The sequence below is a fragment of the Aedes albopictus genome, chromosome 3 (genome assembly GCF_035046485.1).
Source record: "Aedes albopictus strain Foshan chromosome 3, AalbF5, whole genome shotgun sequence".
In the NCBI taxonomy this organism is placed as follows: Eukaryota; Metazoa; Arthropoda; class Insecta; order Diptera; family Culicidae; genus Aedes; species Aedes albopictus.
Window position 1 is genome coordinate 7,693,108 of NC_085138.1, and position 23,603 is coordinate 7,716,710.

A 23,603-nucleotide genomic window follows, 5' to 3' on the forward strand; every position below is an offset into this window, starting at 1 on the left:
AATTCCTCCCGAAATTCTTTAATAAATTCTTTTGGGAATTATATCAGGAAATCCTTCAGAAATTCCCCCAAAAATTCATCCGAAAATTTCTTTAGAAAGTACTCCAGAAATTCCTCTTATAATATCTCCAGGATTTCCATCAAGAATTCATCAGGGATCCCTCTAAGACTTCTGCCAAGAATTCCTCCAAGAATCCCTTCAGGAATTTCGCCAGAAATACTTCCAGGGATATTTTCAAGAACTTCTTTCAAGATTTTTTTAGAAATCCTCAAAAAATTCCTTCATAAACACCTCCAAGATTCTTCAGGAAACCTCCAGAAATTCCTCAAGAAAATACTCCAGGGCCAACTCTAGGAATTCCTGCGAGAATTCCTTTAGGTATTTCTGCAGGATCTGCTACGAGAAGAAGTTCCAAGAATTCCTCCAAAAATTGGAGGATTGGATATTCTACAGCGCTTAGCGTTCGGGTTCATTGCGTACTGGGCGCTACTAGGGGAACAGCAGGCGTCGAATGGCATGACGCACATGCCATATACAACAGCTTTTTCAAGTATAGAATTAGCTTAAGCTAAAATACACATAAATAAAAACACAACTATTCCCTGGTGTGTTTGGGTTGATTACCGCGATCTCCAGAGATACGGATCCGGAGATACCAAAGGCGTTGAAATGTTTGTTGTAGCTCGTCATCGGATAGCTTTACGTTCGCAGATGATCTGTTATATTTTCCCTCAACGTTATAGCACAGAGAACAGACGTCTATCTTTGCTTTCTACCATGTGTAAAACTTTATAACGGTCATATCAGAGTATGTCGTTATGCTCCCGTTGCGTGGCGCTCGCATCCCATCATTTTTTTTTTTGCCATGTTGTCATTTTTGTTTCTTGAATTTGGCATTTGAGAACTCGTGTCGCTATGTGGACTAGTCTATTTTAACGATGAAAACCGCCATCGTGTGGTCAAATCAAGTTTATATGTATGGGGCTGCGTTCGTGGGAAGTTACCAAGCCGGTTTCATCGACGGCCGGTCGACAACGGACCAGATCTTCACCGTACGGCAAATCCTCCAGAAATGCCGTGAATACCAGGTTCCAACGCACTACACACCAACATTTTTGAAATGCTTCCACCACGCCAAAAATCAGCAAAAGAAATTGCTGAATTTCAGCAACATTTTTGCTGAATTTCAGCGCAACTTTGCTGATCAACTGTCAAAATTGCTGGATGGTTCAGCAAGTTGAAAAATAATTGCTGATACTCAGTCATTTGTATTGCTGAATGCAATCAGCACGCCAAAAATCAGCAAAGTTTGCTGATTACCAGCAAAAAAAAATTTCAGTGTACCTTCATCGACTTCAAAGCGGCATACGACAGTATCGACCGCACAGAGCTATGGAAAATCATGGAGGAGAACAGCTTTCCCGGGAAGCTTACCAGACTGATAAGAACAACGATGGACGGTGTGCAGAACAGCGTAAGGATTTCGGGTGCACTATCCAGTTTATTCGAATCTCGACGGGGACTACGACAAGGTGATGGACTTTCCTGCCTACTATTCAACATCGCCCTGGAAGGTGTTATGCGACGAGCCGGGCTCAACAGCCGCACACTGGGGCAGAACCAAGGGGGAGTCGCTGAGCACATCTTTACTTGTGCCAATTATTTTCAGTGTGCCATCTTAAAACGTAGTATTTTGTGAACATAAATTTTGTACTAATTTACCCAAAACAGTAAACTTTGAACTCAATTTAGAAAAAAATCATTAAATATCATGCCTGTGAAAATTTTTTACATGAAAGCTAATGTATTTTTTAGGTGATTGCCGATGAAAACACTTGCCCGAACTTGCCCGACTGCAAGAACGTCCTATATACATTTTGCGTGATTTTCGGGAACTTTCTATATAAAATCAATGCATATTTTGTTTGTTCCAACTAATTTCCTCGATATATGTTTTATTTTAGTATTTTTCATTAGTATAACTCGAAAACGAACATTAAATTTGTTTAAAAACGTATTTTGATGAAAAAAAAATCGATTTTAGGTAGGTATTTTATAAATCGGTTAATATCTCAAGAATAATAGGCTTTGGAAATTTGACGTCTTCAGAAAACTTGTTCAGCATAAATAGCCGAATAACTTTTCCGAAGACACCATATCGCTAAAATGTAATTTGGCCAAAATGACTTATAGGACTATTATGCGAATAACGTAAGAAAAATATCCTACCGCTCAGAATATCGACCATGTCCATAGAAATATTTTCTCTGAAGACACCAAATGAGTATCTCGACATCTCGACGAGCTAGAGGTTTTTTCCATGTATTTTCAATCCTGCCCCAGTGTGAGCCGGGGTACGATCTTCACGAAATCCAGCCAATTTGTCTGTTTTGCGGATGACATGGATATTATTGCTAGAACATTTGGAACGGTGGCAGAACAGTACACCCGCCTGAAACGTGAAGCAGCAAAGGTCGGACTGGTGGTGAATGCGGCTAAGACAAAGTACATGCTGGTAGGTGGGACTGAGCGAGACAGGACAAGCCTTGGCAGCAATGTTACGATAGACGGGGATACTTTCGAGGTGGTAGAAGAATTCGTCTACCTCGGTTCCTTGCTAACATCAGTGGAAGTCGTGCCTACTATGGGCTCCAGAAGAAACTGCGGTCAAAAAAGATTCACCCCCGCACCAAATGTACCATGTACAAGACGTTAATAAGACCAGTGGTTCTCTACGGACACGAGACATGGACGATGGTCGAGGAGGACCTGCAAGTACTCGGAGTTTTCGAGCGACGGGTGCTAAGGACGATCTTCGGCGGCGTGCAGGAGAACGGTGTGTGGCGGAGAAGGATGAACCACGAGCTCGCTGCACTTTACGGCGAACCCAGCATCCAGAAAGTGGCCAGAGCCGGAAGGATACGATGGGCAGGGCATGTTGCAAGACTGCCGGACAACAACCCTGCAAAGTTGGAGTTTGCTAACCATCCGGTTGGTACAAGAAGGCGTGGAGCGCAGAGAGCACGATGGGCGGACCAGGTGGAGGGTGATCTGGCGAGTGTTGGGCGTGACAGACGTTGGAGAGCTGCAGCTGCTAATCGAGTATTATGGCGGCAAATTGTTGATTCAGTATTATCAAGAATTTTATGTTAACTAAATAAATGAATGTGGGGCTGCCTCCGATGGTGGCGTTGAGGTTTACTTAATCACTTACATCCTTTACAAACGTTTCAACATATTGGGATAATTATTGTATTGCTCGGCAGTCTTATTCCTCGCTCCGACGTTTTGGTCCTGATTTGGGCCCTTCTTCAGGGATACGCCGGTGCCAAACCAGGACCGAAACGTAGGAGCAAGGAAATAGTAGTTCGGTTAATATTTGAATAAGACTGCCGAACCAATACAATAATTGTCCCAAGGTAATATCCAGTCGAAAAACCATCGTGTTTTCAACATATTTTTGTTCGAGCTTAAATGTCTGTTCTCTGTGGTTATAGTAAACCTTTTGTCTTTGGTAATCCATAAGACAAATGGTTTCGTGACACCAGAGTAGACCGGTTACGTAGCGTTCCCTCGTAAATTTGGTGAACGACTAGAGAAGACACTACGTGAGCTGATCATCAATGGAAAGAAGCGTTTTTTTTCGGTTTCATGATCCCCAAGCTAGATCATGAAACGATAGCGAGAGGTATTCTTTGATAAGCTGGTGTAAATCCTCGTCTGCCTTGTAGTGGTCTCCGTCGGATCCGATGTGGTAGACAAAGGGCACTGGGCTTGTTGCAGACTTTGTTGTTTCTAAGCCTAAATCGGTTTTAATGGTGACCGGGTCGTTCGGCTTCTCTTTGCGGCTCTTCAGAGCAATTCTATGATGTTGGTTCTTGAATCCAATCAGAACCGTGGTCGGACACTACGTTACAAATCGATTGGAAATGTTTGCAGGTGTGGATAAAATGTTGACAATTCATTGATCTCCAGGACCTGGTACGGCAGAAGAAACTTCTAGCTCTACTGTGTACACTGGCTATCTCCAGTTCAACGACCGTTGAGTGCCACCGGTAGACAAAGTGATCCTCCTTCCCTTTCCAGCTCTAGTTCGTCGGCTAGCTCTTCATCGAGCAGTGATCGGGGATGCGTGGAATGCGTGTGTACGGATTGAACTACGTTTACCGTTCAGCACTACCGGAAGGTAGCGAAAGAGTACGTCGCATGATTTAGCCTGATGCGTGTAACAACCGTGAGCTGTTAAGCTGGAGTCGGCCTTTGGGGGTTTATTAGTTTCAGTTGCTGAAGACACTGCAACCAATTGAGCTTGATCGTTGGAGGTAACTTGCTCACAAGCTGTTCTACGAGGGTACTGTTGTACAGATATTCGTCTAGGCCACAAACGTCCACGGTCGCATAAAAAATCTCCACCAGTGTGTGGATTTTTATCGCGAACCACTGAATAGTCCATGCTCAGCAAGTGATACATTCGCGAATGTAACATTTCATGAACCAACATGCTCGGGAACGCTCCCCGAAATGCTGTTCATTCTCTTGCCCGGTTCGATACGAGAGCGCAATCAAGAGAGAAGATGCTCGATGACGCTAATGAAAGCGATGCATTCGGTAAGAATATTTTATTGCCATAATTCTTTTTTTATTGTGACTACACAACCTGCAACGTCATGAATACAGTTAAATTAAATAGTATTTCACGTTTTTAAAGCGAAAACGCATTAAATACTTATGAAAATAACGATTATTCACAGTTGCCCCAAGCCAACGATGAGCGATCATCGGTAAGTGTTACACTTAGCGATGCCCGCTTATCGCCGCAGCTTGTTTATATCGGAGTATCCTCTTTGTGTTCCTTCGTGAACCATGCGACTCGACGAGAGAACATACACCGCTTGGTAATTGAAACAGAACCAACAGAAGGGAAGAAAAACTGCCGAGTGGTTCACTGATCACTTTTTCGTCCAAACACTGATCTCCACATTTACGTCGAAGTGCACCAGAGCTTCCAGCCTATCTTGTCTTATGGCCGGCAGGGAGTTGGGTTTGTCTATGAGTGTGTGCACGATGGCCTTTGGCTGCTCCAACATCATTTGTAGATTCTTCAGTAAACCAACGATGAAGTTGCAGTATGTACTCATCATCCGGTAACGAGGGGATAAGCGGTTTCCCGACGCTGATTAGGCCGTTGACTCTGATGACCAGGAGTCAACCAGCGAATACATGTTACATGTTCCTGTTGCAAGGCGAAGCAGTATCATGGAGCTGCAAGAGGCAACCAACCGTGGCATTATCCATCTGCAAGGCCGAGTAGGGTAAAAGGGTATAATACGCCCCACCGGGGCAAAACGCCCCCCTTCATTTTCTAGCTATTCAAGCGCTTTTTGCATGCAGGATCGATTGGAAATCTTAAAAATTGATGATTAATTGCCATCAAGATGATCCGTTAGTTGATTGATATAGAAAAGCAATAAAAATATCAAAAAGTCTGAAATCGAGGCTTTTGGCGTAATATTTTACCTCTTGCAAACTGGCTTCATTTTAAACGAAGCCAGTTCTGTTCGCTTATGTTATTTTGCAACTTTTATGCAGTTAAACACTTGTTAAAAGGCCCTCCTAGGATAAGCATGTGGTAGAATTATCCCCTGGTACAGTTTTATCACGGGGCTGGACGTTTTTCTTTTGATGGGGCGTATTGCCCCGTTTTTTTTGATAAGGTAAATTTTGGAACGTTTTCGGAAAACGTTTCAAAGTTTCCATAGCCGCCTCTCCAGAGGTAAAATTCTCATGCAACACTTCACTGACTTTAGAAACAACGATTTGCAGTGGACAATAGATGGAATAAGGCGCCAATTTTAGATATATTGCCATTTCTGCTTAGGGGGGGCATATTATACCTGTTTACCCTACATGGCATTATCGTTGGAGCGAAATCGTGAAGCCAACGGAATCGCATAACTGGCTTAAGGAGGAATGGTGTGAAACCAAGTCCTTACTATTGCGTTCTCTGCGTACCCTAATAAGATTATCTACATAAAAGTGGCAACAAAAGCGCTAGAGATAATATGTATTGCTCAGCAACGCCAACGCAAGGATAGGTACGACGAGGAGTGCCAACGAGTGACAAGCGAGAAGAGTACCGGCAGAAGTCAATAAAGAACGGTACAGAATGGCAAGTGCAGAAGGAAACGAATTCACCGCAGTAAGAAACGGAAACACGAAGAGAGTGGGATTTCTAAAGCGCAGGAAGCAGGATCGGAATAATATGCGAAGGTTTTATACAACTGTCAACAGTGCGCGTAACAAGACTAGGAAGAAACTTTGCTGATAGACAAGATAATGGTGGCAACCTGATGGGAGGAGCACTTTGAAGATTTTGTGATTAGTAGCAATGAAAGTGTACTCAATAATACGATTAACATTGTTGATGACCAACACAGGATACGGTTGAAAAGCTTTCGAGGACGAATAGGCTGGTGGTGTTGGGTCGATGAACGACGGACTTACAGACTCGCCATCTGTCTATTGATTTGAAAGAAGTTTTGGCAGATTTTAGCGCATGATTTCTCGATGAAATTAATTAGGTTTATGGTGCACATATAAACCTGGATGGATCAAAATCAAATATTCGGATCGCAGACAAAGTGTCTACGAGTTCATTCAAGTATTACGTAATACAAAATTTGACAATGCTCCATCGTAGCTTCTTTTGTATGGAAAATTTTATGATATTTAAGCGTTCAGCAATGCACTCAAAGGGATGATTAGGATGTCCTGGCTTGCAGATGAATGGCTCATCAGCTTAGCGGATGATATTGATCTAAGTTCCTAATCATTGTGTTGCATTATTGACAGATTAATTCTAACACAGGCTTTCTTTTTGTTCTATCCATGGTAGCCGAACATCGATACATTTCAAAACAATTTTCTTCGATCACTGTAACCTAATACATCATCCCAAACCACAACTGCCCCATCGGAAACTACTTCTGCTTGATAACGTGCGCCAGATCGTACTTACCGCGAACGCACTTGATCTTGACACCGGGCAAATCCTGCATCCGCCCGACCCGCACCAGCACAATGTTGTGCTCCTGCAGGTTGTGCCCTATGCCGGGAACATAGGCCACCAGTTCCTTCCCGGTACTGAGCCGCACCAGTACGCACTTCCGGTTGGCCGAGTTGGGCTTCTTGGGCTTTTTGATGAGCGTCTTCAGAACTACACCCTTGGCAAAGGGTTTACCATCCAACGGTTGCCGAGGCGGGCGCTCTTTGATGTGCGGCCCGGAGCGGTGCATTTGGTTCAGCGTGGCCATCGTGCCCCGCTGCAGGAAGGTGGAAAATGCTGGAATGAGAGAAGGAGAAAGTAGGGAAATTGATGGTGAGATTAGTTGCCAGATTGGATTTATCTTTATTATGAAAGTTTTCAGCACTAGGCTGGTTCATCTCTTGAATAGTTGTGATTCATCTGCCGGGTACGTATTTGAACAACTTTTTACGGTGTGATTCTACCCTTGATATTCGAAGCACTGAGCAGGGTTCTGAAACTTTTGTGATTTGAATACGTAGAGGTAGAAGTAAATCTAACTAATGTTCAAATACCACTTGAACACTGAAAGCTGACGATTTATAAGTTAAGGAAGTTTTACAAGTTGCTGGATGCTCTTGAAACACCCAATTGCTCTCAAGTGAATAATGCATTGACATATATCTTGTTGTTTCACCAATCATTCCAAACACATCTCAGAATGACCAAAAATCAGTGTTTCCGATGAAAAAATCCCGACAACAAATCATTGTGATACCCGATATCTTTTCCCAAATCAGAAGATGCAACTCGTGTGCCATTCATCTGTCCACGGTCATCCAAATGATAACGTATTATCTAATGCGAGAGTAACGTGCCGAACAATAGCGTCTGATATCGATAATGATTTAAAATAAACGAAAATTTCCATCTGGAACTTTAGTGCCATTTGGCAGCTGGAGAATTGAGGATGATTCCGTGGAGAATCTTGTTACTGTTGGTGGTGTTGGGCGGAGTGCTCACCGAAAGACGGTTCCCAACCGGAAAGGTTACATCGCCAAAGGCCTACCCTCGGGATGCTGAAACGCAGCTAGAGGAAGACGATGGAGGTTATCGGCTTCCGAAGGAGACAGCACCAAGTCATTATGCAATCCACTTGAAGACTTCAGTTCATCGTGGAGACATCGAGTTCCAAGGTGTCGTCGATATTCACCTAGATGTGATCGAATCTACGGACAAGATCGTGGTCAACAGTCGAGGCTTGGATATCGCAACGGGAACTCTCTACCACGTTGAAAACGGTGAATTAGTTGAACTCGAGCAACCCATCCAAGCTTACGATGAGCAAACCGAGCAACTGACCTTCCAGTGTTCGTCAACTCTAGAGCTAGGCAGCTACGTACTGACCGTCGACTACACTGGACAGCTTCAGACCTCTGGCAGTGGATTCTTCCGCAGATTCTACCGAGATGAGAACAACAACCGCCACTATCTTGCGACGACCCAGTTCGAGCCGACGAGAGCCCGCATGGCGTTCCCGTGCTACGATGAACCGACTCTCAAGGCGACCTTCACCGTGTCCATAACTCACCACGTGACCTACAACGCTGTTTCCAACATGCCGCAGGATGGTCCCGTAGTTGTGGATTTGGAGGATCCCGAATTTGTGACGACCCACTTCCAGAAAACTAGCAGAATGTCTACGTACCTGTTGGCGTTTGTAGTGTCTGACTTCGAAACCAAAGAGCTAGGGCGTCAGCTCATCCATGCCAGACCCAATGCCATTGACGAAGCCGAATTTGGCCTCGTGGCAGGTGATGCGATCTTGGATGCGCTGGGTGAGTACACGGGTGTGTCGTTCTATGACTACAAACCAAAGCTAGCGCAGATCGCCATTCCGGACTGGGGCAGCGGTGCCATGGAGAACTGGGGTTTGGTGACCTATGGGTAAGTAGCGTGGCGAAGTGTAGATGAGGAGCAGATACTTCAAAACGTCCTTTTGATAAATTTCAGTGAACCTGCTCTGCTGTTCAACCCGAAAGTCAGTACCTACCGTACAAAGACCGGTGTAGCAACAACCGTGGCTCACGAGTTGGCCCACCAGTGGTTCGGAAATCTGGTAACCACCGACTGGTGGAAGTACATCTGGCTAAACGAAGGATTCGCTAACCTCTACGGCTACTATGGAGCTCATCTCGCATACCCCGAGGAGAAATACATGGATCTCCATCAGGTGCAAGCCGTCCATTTGGCCCTGTCTCAAGATTCCAGTGACACCACGAGACCCATGAACTGGAATGCAAACACTCCCGCGGAAATTTCGGCACTGTTCGACACCGTCGCCTATTACAAGTGTAAGTATCGATCGCTGATTCTCAAGAATTACACAGTTCACGATGAATACTTTCTCCAACAGCTGGCAGCGTACTGAACATGTTCCGCGCCGTCTTCGGTGATCAAACCTGGCGAAAAGGTCTGAACACGTATCTCCTGAACCGTCAACTTGATGTCGCCACCGATCAACATCTATACGAAGCACTACAAAGCGCGCTCTCCGGCGAGCGCTCTATTCCCGAGACGATGACTGTTAAGGAGATCATGGAAAGCTGGACAAACGCAGCGGGCTATCCCGTTCTCAACGTCCGTCGAAACTATCGAACCAACGAAGTCACTATTTCTCAGGAGCGCTTCTTCTCGGACAAGAAAGTCCCGACTGAACACGTTTGGTACATTCCTTACAACTACGCTACTCAGGGCGATCGAGAGTTCGACCTGGATCACTTCAACTGGCTGACAAAGAAAGCAGACCGGATCCACGTCGACGTGAAGCCTGAACAGTGGCTGATCTTCAATCGGCAACAGTTCGGATACTACCGCGTCAACTACGATCTCCACAATTGGGAACTGCTCACCTGGGCCCTTATCCATTACCCGGAAAGCATCCACAACTACAACCGCGCTCAGCTGATCGACGACGCCTTCAGCCTGGCTCGAGCTGGCGTTCTGGACTTCAACGTGCCCTTGCGTCTGCTAGTCTCACTGATCAACGACGAGGACTACCTCCCATGGGTAGCTGGCGATAAGGTACTCCGTCATATCCAAGGAAAGGTGCGTGGCACCGATCTACAAGAACGATTCGAGTACTTCGTTCACACGCTGATCGGAAACATCTACGTGAAGCTGAACGTTGAGTCCGTTGATGCCGAAGAGACGTTGAAGCACAAGTACCTGAAGCAACTGATCTCCACGTGGGCGTGCCAAATCGGATATGTGGACTGCTTGGAGAAGACGCATTCGGCGTTGCAAGCAGCCATCAGCGGGAGCGTAGAAGTTCACCCGGATGTTTCAACAGTGGTCTACTGCTACGGTATCCAGCAAGCATCGGACGACGAATTCTTGTGGCTGTACAACCAAATGACCGACTCCAAAAACGAAGCCTACCGCTCGCTGGTGATCAGTGCCCTGGGTTGTGCCAGAAGCAAGGAACAACTGAATTCCTATCTTTCAACGGCGATCGGATCCGTGTCGGAGATCAACTACTTGGACGCCGAACGGCCCAGGGTGATCCAGGCGGTGTATTCGAACGATCGCTTCGGGGTGGACGTCCTGATCGACTATCTGAACACGGCGGCTTTGGCGGATGACTTCGTGAGCCGACTGGGCCAGTCGACGCTCAACGGTGCGATCAACAATATTGCCTCGCGTACGAATACGGAGGAGCAGTTCGATCGGTTGAAGGCTCTGCTGGCAACGCTGGGATCGCAGGTGTCGGAAGAGGTGAGCAGTGCTGCCATGAAGACCGTGCAGGGCAACTTCGATTGGCGCGACAGCTTGGAGGGGGTGATCGTGGCGGATTTCTTGGGAATGCACGGGTTGGTTTGATGGATTGTTTTCGGGAATAAATACTGCTTGAAGTGAACTTTTGCTAAAAGGGTATAAGGTTTTGTTGTGAGGGATTATCATTGAGAACTAAGAAATCCTTGTCTAAACCACTTGATTCGTGTCATGAATGGTACGTCTATTATTCGAAAAGTTAACCCTCTAATACCCAAATTTTTTATTTTGATCTAAATATCATTTTTCGTCATCTAAAATCGAATTAAACATGTTTTGGAAGATGATTCTTTTTAAATCTCGATTTTGTGAATTTCAGTTTTTGATTTTTCTAATTTTTATTTTTGAACATCCTCACACTTTTATATTTTTCCTGGAAGCCAATTTGGGGAACGGATTTTTTGAGATGAAAACATTTTGAGATTTTATGATTATTGTTGAAATATAATTATTTTAAATTTTTTTCACAGAAAATTTTATTTTCCGTGTAACTTTAAGGAAAATAATTTTAGAGTGTATTCGATTCCCTTAAACTATTAAACAAGGATAGAATGATTTGGGAAAAAATTAAAATATGTTAATTGTAGCGATTCAATACAAAATAAACAATGACTTCTAAAAGGTGACTAAAACATCAATTTTTCAATGATTTTGAAAAAATGTAAATACGTTTTGAAATACACCAAAAATCATTTTGAGATGTACAGAACAGTCCTACATATCAGCCAAAAATATAAAAAAAAAGATTTTCCACGAAACAAAAATTACAAAAATGCTCAAACTGTACCCCGTCTAAAGGCGGGATTGGGTATTAGAGGGTTAAATGCCATCAAGAAGTAAGACGGTAGGTTCGAAATTCTTCCGCTGGACAGTGTTAGCACAAACACAAGCATTTTTTATTTCTGGCAAAGTTATTCAGCATTTGTAGAATGAATGTCATAAGGAATTGTGCCTGAAGAAAACGAATAAGTAAAAAAAAATGAGAAAGCAGTCCATAGTACCTTCCAATAGAATTTTAAGAAAAACGTCCGGAAGAATTTTCGAAGGAGCGTATGAAAAAAATCACGGAAGAACTTCTGGAAGAATTTCCAAAGAAGCATCTCAAAGAATCCCACGAGAAACTTCTGGTAGAATTCCCGAAGCAACTTCCGGAAGAATTTCCACTTAAACTTCTGGAAAAAATTCTAGAAGAATTCTTGGTTTTATTTTCAAATAGATAGTCGGTGCTTCTTCTAGAAAGATTTCCGGAGCAACTTACGGAACAGTTTTAGAGAAACTTCCAGAAAAAAAAACATCCCGGAGACACTTCCGAAAGAATTTCCGAAGCACATTGTGGATTGATATCTTCCAAAGAGCTTCTGGAAGAATTTCCAAAGGAATTCTTGAAAAAGTCATCGCAGGAACGTCTGGAAAAGTTTCCGAAACAAGAATCGGTAGTGTTATTGTTATTTATTTTTAACTAAAATTTTTGAAAGAGGAAAAATCCCCTTTGAGTGATTTCCTTAAGAATCGGTAGTGGAACACTTTCAAGAATATTCAGTGAAGCTTCTGAAAAAATCCCAGTGAAGTTTCTAGAGAAATTCCCGGCGGAAATCTTAGAAAAAATTTCATTGGAAATTCTAGAGAAAATCCTAGTGGAAATCCCACAGAATAAATTGGCGACCGAACTACTAGAAGAATTCTCGGAAGACATCCTGGAGGTATTCGTAAAAGAATTGCTGGAAATACTTGTATCATTCCTAGTAGAACTTCTGGAGGACTTCCAAGTTGAACTCCTAGACGAAATGCCAGCCCAAGTATCATTTTGATGGCCAATTAGTCTTTTAATAACTGTTATAAAACCTCCTACCTCTTATTTTGGTTTCATGATAGTTTTAAGAACATCTCTAGTCTATTTGACTTAAAAATGACACTTGAGAGCCAAAATCTCTAATGAATCTTTTGCAGATATTTCAGATGGAACTACCAGAGGAATTCCCGGTAAAACTCATAGGGAAATTCGCGATGGAACTCCTCGAAGAATTTCCGGAAAAAAATCCTAGAGGAATACCTAGTAGAACTCCTACAGAAATTCCTTGTAAAACTCCTGGAGAAAGACCCAGTGGAACCCCCAGTGGCATTCCTAGAGAAATGTGCTCCTGAAGGAGCGTTCAGAAGAATATCTGGAGAAATTCTCGGAGCGATTCTCGGAGTAACTTCAAGAGAAATTCTCAATTTCTGGAGGAACTCCTGGTAGAATTTACGTTGCAACTTCTTTGGGGATTTTCGTAAGAAGAAAATTCTCAGAAGAACTCCTGGATAAATTTCCGGAGGAACTCCTGGAAGAATTCCCGGAGAAACTACTAAAGCAATTCCTGGAGCGATTTCCGGAGAAAGCCCTGGTGCAATTTCCAGAGGAATTCCCAAAAGGAACTACTGGAGCAGTTCCTGAAGAAACTCCAGAAGGAATTCAAGATTATTAATCCTGGAGAAATATCCGGAGGAACTCCTGGAGAAATTCGAAGAACAACTTCTTGAGGAATTCCCGAAGAAACCTCTGGAGCAATTCCCGCAGGAATTCTTGCAGGAGCTCCTAGGGGAATTTGTATTGAAACTACTAGGGCAATTCCTCAAAGAATTCTCGAAAAACTTATAGTTTTCCTGGAGTTTCCAAATTTCCGATTTTTTTTCAAAAATTAAAAAAAAATCTTTTTAAAAATTCTTTTGGAAATTTGTCCGAGTGTGTGGCCAGAAATTCCCTCACGGATTCATTCAAAAAATCTTCCACGGATTCATTCGGAAATTTTCTTCAGGGATTTTAAAAATTGACCTCCTATTCTACAAATTCCACAAATATTCTTTCAAAGCATCTTGCACGATTTACTTCTGAAATTCCTCCATTTTTTCCAAAAAAATATCCATAAATTTGAGCAGAAACTCCTTCAGGGATGCTTTCAAAAAACCGTGCAGATTCCTTCAGAAAATTCTTTAGACATTTATTCAGAAATGTCTCCAGAGATTTCTTTGGTAGAACTTTCAGCGTTGCCTTCAGAAACTATTTCAGAGTTTTTTTTTCAGAAAATTCTTCAAAAGTTCTTTCAAAATTTTTTCCAAGGATTTCACCAGAAATTTCCAAGCAACTGCCAATTTCTTTAGAAATTTCACCAGGGATTCTTCCAGAAGTTTCACAAAGACTTGTGGAAGAAATTAGCGTACGAATTTCTGCAAAAAATCCTCCAGGATTATATTAGAAAACCCTTCAGAGATTTACCCTATTTTTCGGGACTTTTCTAGATTTTTTTACTTTAGAAATTGCTCTAAAAATCTGAAAATCAGAAATTCTTCCTGATTTTTTTTTAGAAATTCCTACAGGAACCCTTCAAAAATGTAAGATCAATTCAGGAATTTTCTGCAGTGATTTCTACCTACAGAAACTGCCCTAGGGGTTCCTACACAAATGTTTCGAGGAATTCTTTCAGAAAAGCTGCCATGGCTTTTATTATAAAATCGACCAATATACATTTTCCTCCGGAGATTTCTTTACAAATTTCTCCAAGAATTCTTTTGAAAAAAAAACTTTTCCAGGTTTTTCCATGATTCTTTCATGGACCCTTGCTGAAATCCATCCTAGGCTTCATTCAAAACAACCTTTCACGAGTTCTCCCAAAATCTCCCAGTGATTCTCAAGTAAATTGTTTCAGGGACTCATCAACGAATTTATTCAGATTTTTTTATAGAGTTTCCATCAGAAATTTTTCAAAACATTCAACTTACATCCCTTCCATGATTTTTCTCGATAATACATGTTTTTTTTTAGAAAATTATTCCCGGATATATTTAGAATCAGTAATTCAGAACTCCTACAAAATTTTCTCAGAAGTTTTCTAAAGAATTCTCTCGAAGGATTGCTTTGGAAATTCTTCAAGAGATTATTATGGGAATTCTCAAGATTTCTTCAAGACATTTCTCTTCCAGAAATTGCTCCAAGGATTTCTTAAGACAGACTTAGAAAATCCTTCAATTTTTTCTACAGATTCTTTTAGAGATACTTTTAAGCATTTTCCAAAAAAATCTTCGGAAATTCGCTTTCTCTTAAACGATCTTCCAAGGATTCAATCCAAAACTTTCTCCGGGGTTTACTTTAGAAATTGCTCCAGGGATTTTTTATTTTGAACATCTGAATATCTGTCAGGAAAACCTCCTGGGATTTCTTTTGAAATTCCTCCGAGAATTCTTTAAAAAAAATGTGAGATCAATTCGGGAATTTTCTGCAGGGATTCTTACAGCAACTGCGCTAGGGGTTCATTCACAATTTTTTTAGAGAGATTCTTTCAGAAAATCTTCCATTGTTTTTTTTATAATAAAGTCGACTGCAAGGTCGACTAATAACTTTTTCAGAAATTTCTCCACATTTTCATCCAGAGATTTCTTTACAATTTTTTCGGAGGATTACTCTGAAAAAACTTCCACAGATTTTTCAATGATGCTTTCGTGGACCCATGCTGAAATCCATCCTAGGGTTCATTTAAAAAATCTTTCACGAGTTCCTTAAAAAATCTCCCGGGGATTCTTAAAAAAAATATTCAGGGACTACTTCAGGGAAATCCTAAAGAAATTCAATCAGAAATTCTTTTACAAAATCTTCTAGGGATTCCTTCGGACATTAGAATGTCCTCCAGAAATTTCTCCAAGAACTCCTTAAGAATGTCTTGCACGGATAGCTTCCAAAAATGTTGCATGGATTCCTTTAGAGAATACTTCAAGAATTTCTTTCAACAAATCTTGCATAGATTGTTCCAGAAATGAATCTACGAATTTCTCCAGTTGTTTTTCATAGATTCCTTCAGAAATTTTTGAAAGCATTCATGTAAAACCCTTCATGAACTTTCTCAAAAATACTACATGGATTTTTTGGTAAAGGATTCAAGGAAAAATTAAGAATCAGTAATTCAGAACTCCTTCAAAATTTCCTCAGAAGTTGTCTAAAGAAGTTTCTCTAAAGATTACTTTAGAAGTTCTACAAAAGATTATCAAGGAAATTCCCAAGATTTCTTCACATTCCTTCAGATATTCCTTTAAGACAATTCTTCCAGAAATAACCTAAAGAATTTCTTAAGAAAGTATTGGAAAATCCTCCAAGGATTCCTTCACATATTTTTCTACAGATCCTTTCGGCGATTCTTGCGAGGATTCTTACGGAAAGGCTGGAAGACATTCTTACAGAGATTCCTGCAGAAATTCATACAGGGATTTCATTAGAAATTCCGCCGGATATTCCTCTATGTATTTTGTTAGAAATTCCACCTCTAGGATTTTCTCTATAAATTCCTCCAGGAGTCCATGGATTCCTCATGGTAAATCCGTCTATGGATTCTTAAAATATTCCTGTTTTTCAGAAATTATTTCAGGAATGTATTTAGAGTATTCATCAGTTTTTTTTTAATTCCTTCTGAAATTTAGTGAGCGATACTTTCGGAGCTATCTTCAATATTCTTAGAATTACTTCAGAAATTTCAGCTGCGATTACTCCAAAAGTTGTTCCATGGATTCTTTCAGAAGTTGTTCCAGCAGTTGCTTCGGGAATTGCTCAAGCGGCTCCTTCAGACATTCCTCCAGGAGTTCATCCATGGGAATGTACAAATTAAGCGACGCTGAAATCGGGGAACCTTGACTATCTGATTTTAAAACGCACTGGAAATAATTTATCGCACATTTTGTCAGTAATCTGCCGAATCATTACAATGACCTATTTAGTGAATTTGCTACAAATATTGGAATTCAATCAGCTGAGTACAGGGCAAGATAGTATAAGGCATCTACCAGAAATATCAGGAATAGATTCATTACAATTCTCGATAAGCAAGTCATAAGAAATCTTGAAAGAAGATTGTGAGAAAGCTTTGAGGAAATGTCTGTAAAAATATCGCCAGAGAATCACCCCATTTACTCCGCTTATTGTGAGATATTTATAAGTAATTAAGTCAAAAAAGAAAGTATGCGATTAAGATAAATATATAAAACTAAGTATGTCATGTAGTATGCTTTGGCACTATCATGGGTGCTCCACAAAACAATTTATTGATATAAAGTGCTCCGCGTGTCAAAAGACTGGCGTCATCATAATACAAACTGACAGTTTTAAACTGATTGGATATTAAAAATTTTACCATTAATAACTGTACATAAAATCGAAGGTCCACTAAATCGAGGTATATCTGTATCAAGGTTGTTAACCGATAAATTATCGACAGTTAACTCAACGCAAACTCGATAACGATAAAGGTTGCTCGATAATCTCTCGATAACGATAACCAAACGATGAATCAACGCGAAGATCAACGTACCTTCGATAATTTTGCGATAAATCTAGTTACCCTAGTGACGGCATCAACAACGGTTCAGATCGCGAAGAAAATTTTCCGGAGACGTTATCGAGTCGATAATTTCAACAGTTAACTGTATCGCCGATAACGAATCCGTCTGAAGACGTTATCGTTATCGACGATAAGCGATAACAGACGTTAACTTTATCGCCGATAACGATAATTTATCGATTAACAACCTTGATCTGTATGATATAGAATACTTCACTGAGTAACATCTAAAGATATTGTTTTTCGATACTCGGGAGGCGATTCTCGCTTATGCGAGTTTGACTGTATATTTTAACGAGTTTATTTATACATACATGTAATTTTATTCATACACCAATACGATTTAAACTTTTCCTTCTTTTCCCTTTTTTGTGGCTATACGTTACCACTGGAACTTGGCCTGCCTCACTTCAGTTAATGTTATTTGAGCACTCACACAGATATTAATTAAAGGGCTTTCTTTGCCTGCCGTTGCATGAATTTGTATATTGTGAGGCAAGTACAATCATACATGGATGTCGAGAAAAGTTTTTGACAGGAACCCCGAACAAAGTCAAATAACTGACCAGTAACAAAGTGATAACTAGTTCTCACTTCAGAACTCATTTTACAAGTTTGTGTTATCAGCTTGATAATTCATGTTACCATACCTGTCGAACTTGGGTCATCATCGTCGACAACAGAATTGTATGTTGATTATCAATGACCGTTGCAAAAATCTTTCTGATAACAAAATGAGTTTTCAATTGGATAAAATTGATTGATTTACAGAAGTTGTTATCAGTGTGCCTTCGATGATAACATAATGAGATATTTTAATTACATCACGGGTATACTTGGTAGTTATCATGTTTGTTATGTTGCCTGCTTATTCAACCAAAATAAGAACAAATTTAGTTATTTATTTTTGATATCAGATAACACAGTATGTTATCTGGTTGTTATGAAACTTTACTCGGGACGGGAATCGATCCAACCCTCTTCGAATTGGCGATCCAAAGCCTTATCCACAAGGCTATCTGTAGACCCCAACGGATTTAAACTGACATTATAAGATAAAGTACCAAGTGTACCAAGGAACGCTTTCTAGCATATATAATCATCGCAGTACGTAATTCTGCGCTTCCATTTGCCACTTTGTGAGTTCTCTTGCGATTTTTGCGATGTTGTCATGCCATATACAAATTGATTTGTATGCTTATACGGCGTTACCAGATACATCGCAATAAGTTAAAAAAAAAATGACATCATATACGATGAAAACTGATCTTCCAGCGTACATATATGTGATAGTAAATTAAAATAGCATTTTATACGATGTAATGCGTGCGTCCTAATGCGACTTTTGATTGTTTGGGTTGTAATAAGTTAGAAAAACCTCAACTGTTAAATTGTTATCAAGTCTAATACTTTTAGTTGTGAAGCTCACAGGTGCATGGTTTTGCCGTCTGCTTGTGGTTTGCTCGATTCCGAAATTTATCATCGTGCAGCGTATGTTTGACGCCTCTTTTATTTACTTATTGTCGGTATGGCTACCTACAGCCAACGGAATCTCTAAATTTACCTAGGTATACATTGATGTGAATCTACCTAGCATGTTTTCCGTACAATAAAAGCCTATTTTTACCAGACAATACGAAAGTTACTTGTTCGTCTGTAGACTTACATTGTTTTATCCCTTGTTTCCAGAAAATATAAAACGGAACCTCAGAAAGTCGAGCAATTTGTTATCTCAAAGCTATTTAAAATACGCCCGGAAATCAGGTTTTCAATATTCGTACAAACTGTTCTATCACAATATTACATAAAAGTGATTGCCTTCCTAACAAACCAATTTCAAGATTTCTATTTTGAATGAATGATTGACAATTATCATCCGCACTGATAAGTGTGTATATGCAAACTTTTCAAGCATCTACTGATAACTCATTTGTCTCATGAAGATATCAGCTGATGCCAGGATTCAAATAGACTACACTTTTTGATGGCAACCTAGTATCAGTTTACAATTGGCCTGCTGAAGATGGGCCTCTTACAAATATTGCTGTTCCTATCAGCAGGGGCATCTATCGCTCTGTCTGCTGCAAGATTCCCGGTTATCCAAGATCTCCCAATTCAAGAAAGCATCGCTGCGAGGTTCCAAGACATCGACCCGAGTTTCCGTCTACCGAAAAGCACCGTCCCCACACACTACGCTGTCCACCTGAAGACTACAGTGCACGATGCCGACACAGCATTCCACGGCAGCGTTGACATCCATCTGGACGTCGTGGAACCAACCGACAAGATCACACTTCACAGTCGCGATCTGGAAATCAATTCGGCAGCTCTGACCCATGTCCAAGACACGGGCCTCATCCAGCTTTACGAACCCACGAGCACCTACGACGATCGAAACGAACAACTGACCTTCCACTTTTCGTCCACGCTCGAAACCGGAAGCTACGTGCTGTCGATCACCTTCAACGGCTTCCTGCTACGGTACGATCGCATGGGCTTCCTGAGGAAGTCCTACCGTGACAATGCCGGCATTACACGATACCTCGCTGTGACTCACTTCGAACCTACGGGAGCTCGCATGGCGTTCCCGTGCTACGACGAACCCACTTCGAGGGCGACCTTCACCGTATCGATCAACCACCACAAGAGCTACAACGCCATAGCCAACATGCCTCAGGATGGCCCGGTTATCGAAGACTGGGAAGATCCGAACTATGTGACCACCATTTTCGCCAAAACTCCCAAAATGTCAACCTACTTGTTGGCATTTGTCGTTTCGGACTTCCAAACATTATCGGCAGGTCAACAGCTGATTCATGCCAGACCGAACGCGATCCAAGATGCGGAGTTCTCTCTGAACGCTGGGGTCAAAATTTTGCAAAAGTTGCGTGAGTACACCGGTGTTGCCTACTACGACTATCTGCCGAAGATCGCCCAAATTGCCGTTCCCGATTGGTTCAGTGGCGCAATGGAAAATTGGGGGCTGGTAACGTATAGTGAATCGGGACTGCTGTATAACGCGGACGTCAACACCTATCGCGTCAAGGTCAGTGCCATTACGACCATCGCTCACGAATACACTCATCAATGGTTCGGCGATTTGGTCTCTGTCGATTGGGGTCACCTTTGGATGAAGGAAGGTTTTGCCACCCTGTACGGTTACTATATCGCCCGGTCGACGTATTCCGACGATCTGTACATGGATCTGTTTCAGCTGAATGGCGTTCATCAGGCCTTGGCGCAAGATTCCAGCGTTTCGACGAGACCCATGAATTGGTATGCCAATACGGCGGCTGAAATTTACGGACTATTCGATACCGTAGCTTATCAGAAAGGTAAGTTTGATTACAGTTATATATTTGATCTTTTTACTAACACTGATTCTTCCCAACAGCGGGTAGCGTTCTGAACATGTTCCGCGTTGTTTTCGGCGATGAAAACTGGCAACGAGGCTTGAACGCGTATCTACAGAAGCACGCACTGAGTTCCGCAACCCCTGAAGACCTATACGCTGCAGTTGCCAGTGCTGTCGATCCCCCAGAGGCGATGACTGTCGAACAGATCATGGAAAGCTGGACCGAAGCAGCTGGATATCCAGTGCTCAATGTTCGACGAGACTACAACAAAAATACGGTGCTCATTTCTCAGGAACGCTTTTTGTCCAATTCGAGGGAACCTTCGGATCACGTTTGGTACATTCCCTATAATTTTGCCGATCAGAAGCGCCAAGACTTCACGTTGGATACCTTCAATTGGATAACCAAGAAAGCAGATGAGTTTGAAGTTGACATCGAATCCGATCAATGGGTGATCTTCAACCGGCAACAGTTCGGTTTGTACCGAGTCAACTACGACTCTCAAAACTGGGAGATGCTCGTTCAGGCCATGATTCAGAATCCGAACAGCATCCACCGCATCAACAGAGCTCAACTGATCGATGATGCCTTCAATCTTGCACGTGCAGATCTACTCGACTTCAGCGTTGTCCTACGCCTACTGACAGCTCTCACCCAAGAACAAGCCTATCTACCGTGGGCTGCAGCTGACAAAGTGCTGTCCTACCTGAACACCAAACTACGCGGAACTGTTCATCAACAGCAGTTCGAACGATACGTTGAATCACTGATCACCACCGCATACCACACCCTCAAAACGGATTCAGTTGCAGCGGACGAGACCCTGGAAGACAAATACTTCAAACAGCTCATCTCCACGTGGGCCTGCCGAATCGATCACGCCGACTGCCGGCAGAAAGCTCGAGCCACCTTCGAGGCGGAAGTCTACGCCAGTTCCAAGGTAGCACCTGACATTCAAACGGTGTCGTACTGCTACGGAGTTCAACGCGCCACAGACGATGAATTCCTATGGCTCTACCGGCGGATGTTCAGCTCCAAGAACGAAGCCGAACGTAGTCTGATCATCAACGCGCTGGGTTGTGTGGAGAGCAGCGAACAGCTGAAGGCTTTCCTGACGTCCTCGATTGGTGCCGGCGTTGGCGTTGAGGTCAACTACAGCGACAGGGAACGCACGCAAGTCCTTCAGGCGGTGTATTCCGCCGGAAGGGCCGGCGTGGATGCTCTGATCGAGTTTCTGAACAACTGGGACATGGCGGACGATTTGATCTACTGGTTGGAACAGCCGGCCTTCAACAGTGCCATTGCGAACATTGCATCGAGGACGAATTCGGCGGAGGAGTTGGACCGGTTGAACGAGTTGTTGAAGACGGTCGGAACGTTGGCTCCGGCGGGTGTGGTCAACGCTGCGCTGGCTACCGTCAAGGCCAATATGGACTGGTACGATAGCCTGGAAGGGCTGGTAGTAGCGGAGTTTTTCGAGCAGTATGTCTAATCTATAGATAGGTTAGTAAATCCAGCTCTGTAGCATAACGAATGTTATTAGTCAAGACGAATGTTACGTAGACTTATCGGTTATCGAATTTCTTAACAATCAAGAATACATTTAGTTCAAAAATATAGCAAAAGCTAATTTAAGAGTCTATTTTTATTTCTTCACATAATTCTTCCAAAAATTCCACACGACATTTCCCCAGAACGGTTTATCAGAGTTTTACCACGAATTCTTCAAGGGATTTCTCCACAAGTTTTCCATAAATAGGAATACCTCAAGCGATTCGTCCAGGGATTCTCCCAGAAACTCCTTACGAGATTCTTCTACGAATGCCTTACGCAATTCGTCCAGGATTCCTCTCGGGATTCTGCCAGAAACTCCTCACTAGATTCTTTACGGAGTTCCTCACGAGTTTCCATCAGGAATTCCCGACAACATGTCTCCAGTAATTCATAACGAGAGTCTTCAAGGAATTCCTCCTGAGAATCCTCCAGGAATTCCTCATGGGATTCCTCTAGGAATTCCTCACAGAATTGCTCTCGGGATTCCTCCAAAAATCTCACGGAATTCCTCCAGGAATCTCATAGGATTCCTCCAGGATTTCCTCATGGTATTCCTCCTGGAATTCGTCATGGGATTCCACTAAGAATTGCTCGTGGGATTCTTTCAGGAATTCCACATGGGATTCCACCAGGACTCCACAGGGGATTCCTCCAGAAATTCTACATGAGATTTTTCCAGGAATTCCGCATGCGAATCCTCAGGAATTCCTCATGGTATTCCTCCAGGAATTCCACGTGAGATTCTTCAAGGAAGCTCGCATACGATTCCTCCAACAATTCCACATGGGGTTTCTCCAGGAATTCACATGGGATTCCACCAGGACTCCACAGGGGATTCCTCCAGAAATTCTACATGAGATTTTTCCAGGAATTCCGCATGCGAATCCTCAGGAATTCCTCATGGTATTCCTCCAGGAATTCCACGTGAGATTCTTCAAGGAAGCTCGCATACGATTCCTCCAACAATTCCACATGGGGTTTCTCCAGGAATTCCATATGGGATTGCATCTGGAAATACTTCAGGAATTTCTCATGGGATTCTTTCAGGATTCCTCATGGGATTCCTTCAGGAATTCTTCATGGAATTCCTCTAGGAATTCCTTACGGAAGTTCATCAGGAATTCGTCACAGGATTCCACGAATTGGTTACGGGATTCTTCCAGGAAATTCGCATGGGATTCCTCCAGGAATTTTCTCAGGAATTCCTCATGGGATCCTTTCAGTAATTCCTCATGGGATTCCTACAGAAATTCTTCATGGGATTCCTCTAGGAATTCCACATGGGATTCCTCTAGGAATTCAACATGGGATTCCCCTAAGAATTTCTCATGGGATTCCTGCCGCAATTTCTTATGGAAGTTCACCAGAAATTTTTCATAGGATTCCAGGAATTCCTCATGGGATTCCTCCAGGAATTCCTCATGGGATTCCTCCAGGAATTCCTCATGGGATTCCTCCAGGAATTCCTCATGGGATTCCTCC

The 23,603-nt window shown here is 42.4% G+C and overlaps 3 protein-coding genes across 3 annotated transcripts in view; 2 read left to right on the forward strand and 1 right to left on the reverse strand.

The window, feature by feature from the left end:
* Positions 1-6,906: 6,906 nt before the first annotated feature.
* The window catches only part of LOC109405004 (small ribosomal subunit protein uS12m), a 92,203-nt gene continuing 75,506 nt past the window's right edge, over positions 6,907-23,603 (reverse strand). Inside the window, exon 3 of the mRNA XM_029858139.2 lies at positions 6,907-7,342. Within this exon, the coding sequence (XP_029713999.1) occupies positions 6,981-7,342 (362 nt within the window). The 3' untranslated portion in view covers positions 6,907-6,980. The remainder of the gene's footprint in view (positions 7,343-23,603) is intronic.
* Positions 7,957-10,943, forward strand: LOC109405184 (aminopeptidase N-like). Its single transcript, XM_029851982.2, has 3 exons — positions 7,957-8,971; positions 9,038-9,378; positions 9,441-10,943. The coding sequence occupies exons 1-3, from the start codon at positions 7,995-7,997 to the stop codon at positions 10,904-10,906; spliced, it is 2,784 nt and encodes a 927-aa protein (XP_029707842.2). The 5' UTR covers positions 7,957-7,994; the 3' UTR covers positions 10,907-10,943.
* LOC109426350 (aminopeptidase N-like) lies at positions 19,170-22,202 on the forward strand. The gene is made up of 2 exons (XM_019701811.3): positions 19,170-20,546; positions 20,606-22,202. The coding sequence occupies exons 1-2, from the start codon at positions 19,235-19,237 to the stop codon at positions 22,057-22,059; spliced, it is 2,766 nt and encodes a 921-aa protein (XP_019557356.3). The 5' UTR covers positions 19,170-19,234; the 3' UTR covers positions 22,060-22,202.

What these genes read in the sequence shown, in the direction of transcription:
- LOC109405184 (XM_029851982.2), top strand. Translation starts at nt 7,995, where the DNA reads ATGATTCCGTGGAGAATCTTGTTACTGTTGGTGGTGTTGGGCGGAGTG. An exon ending in TGGGGTTTGGTGACCTATGG is followed by an intron (nt 8,972 to 9,037) that starts GTAAGTAGCGTG and finishes GATAAATTTCAG; the next exon opens with TGAACCTGCTCTGCTGTTCA. An exon ending in CACCGTCGCCTATTACAAGT is followed by an intron (nt 9,379 to 9,440) that starts GTAAGTATCGAT and finishes TTTCTCCAACAG; the next exon opens with CTGGCAGCGTACTGAACATG.
- LOC109426350 (XM_019701811.3), top strand. Translation starts at nt 19,235, where the DNA reads ATGGGCCTCTTACAAATATTGCTGTTCCTATCAGCAGGGGCATCTATC. An exon ending in TACCGTAGCTTATCAGAAAG is followed by an intron (nt 20,547 to 20,605) that starts GTAAGTTTGATT and finishes TCTTCCCAACAG; the next exon opens with CGGGTAGCGTTCTGAACATG.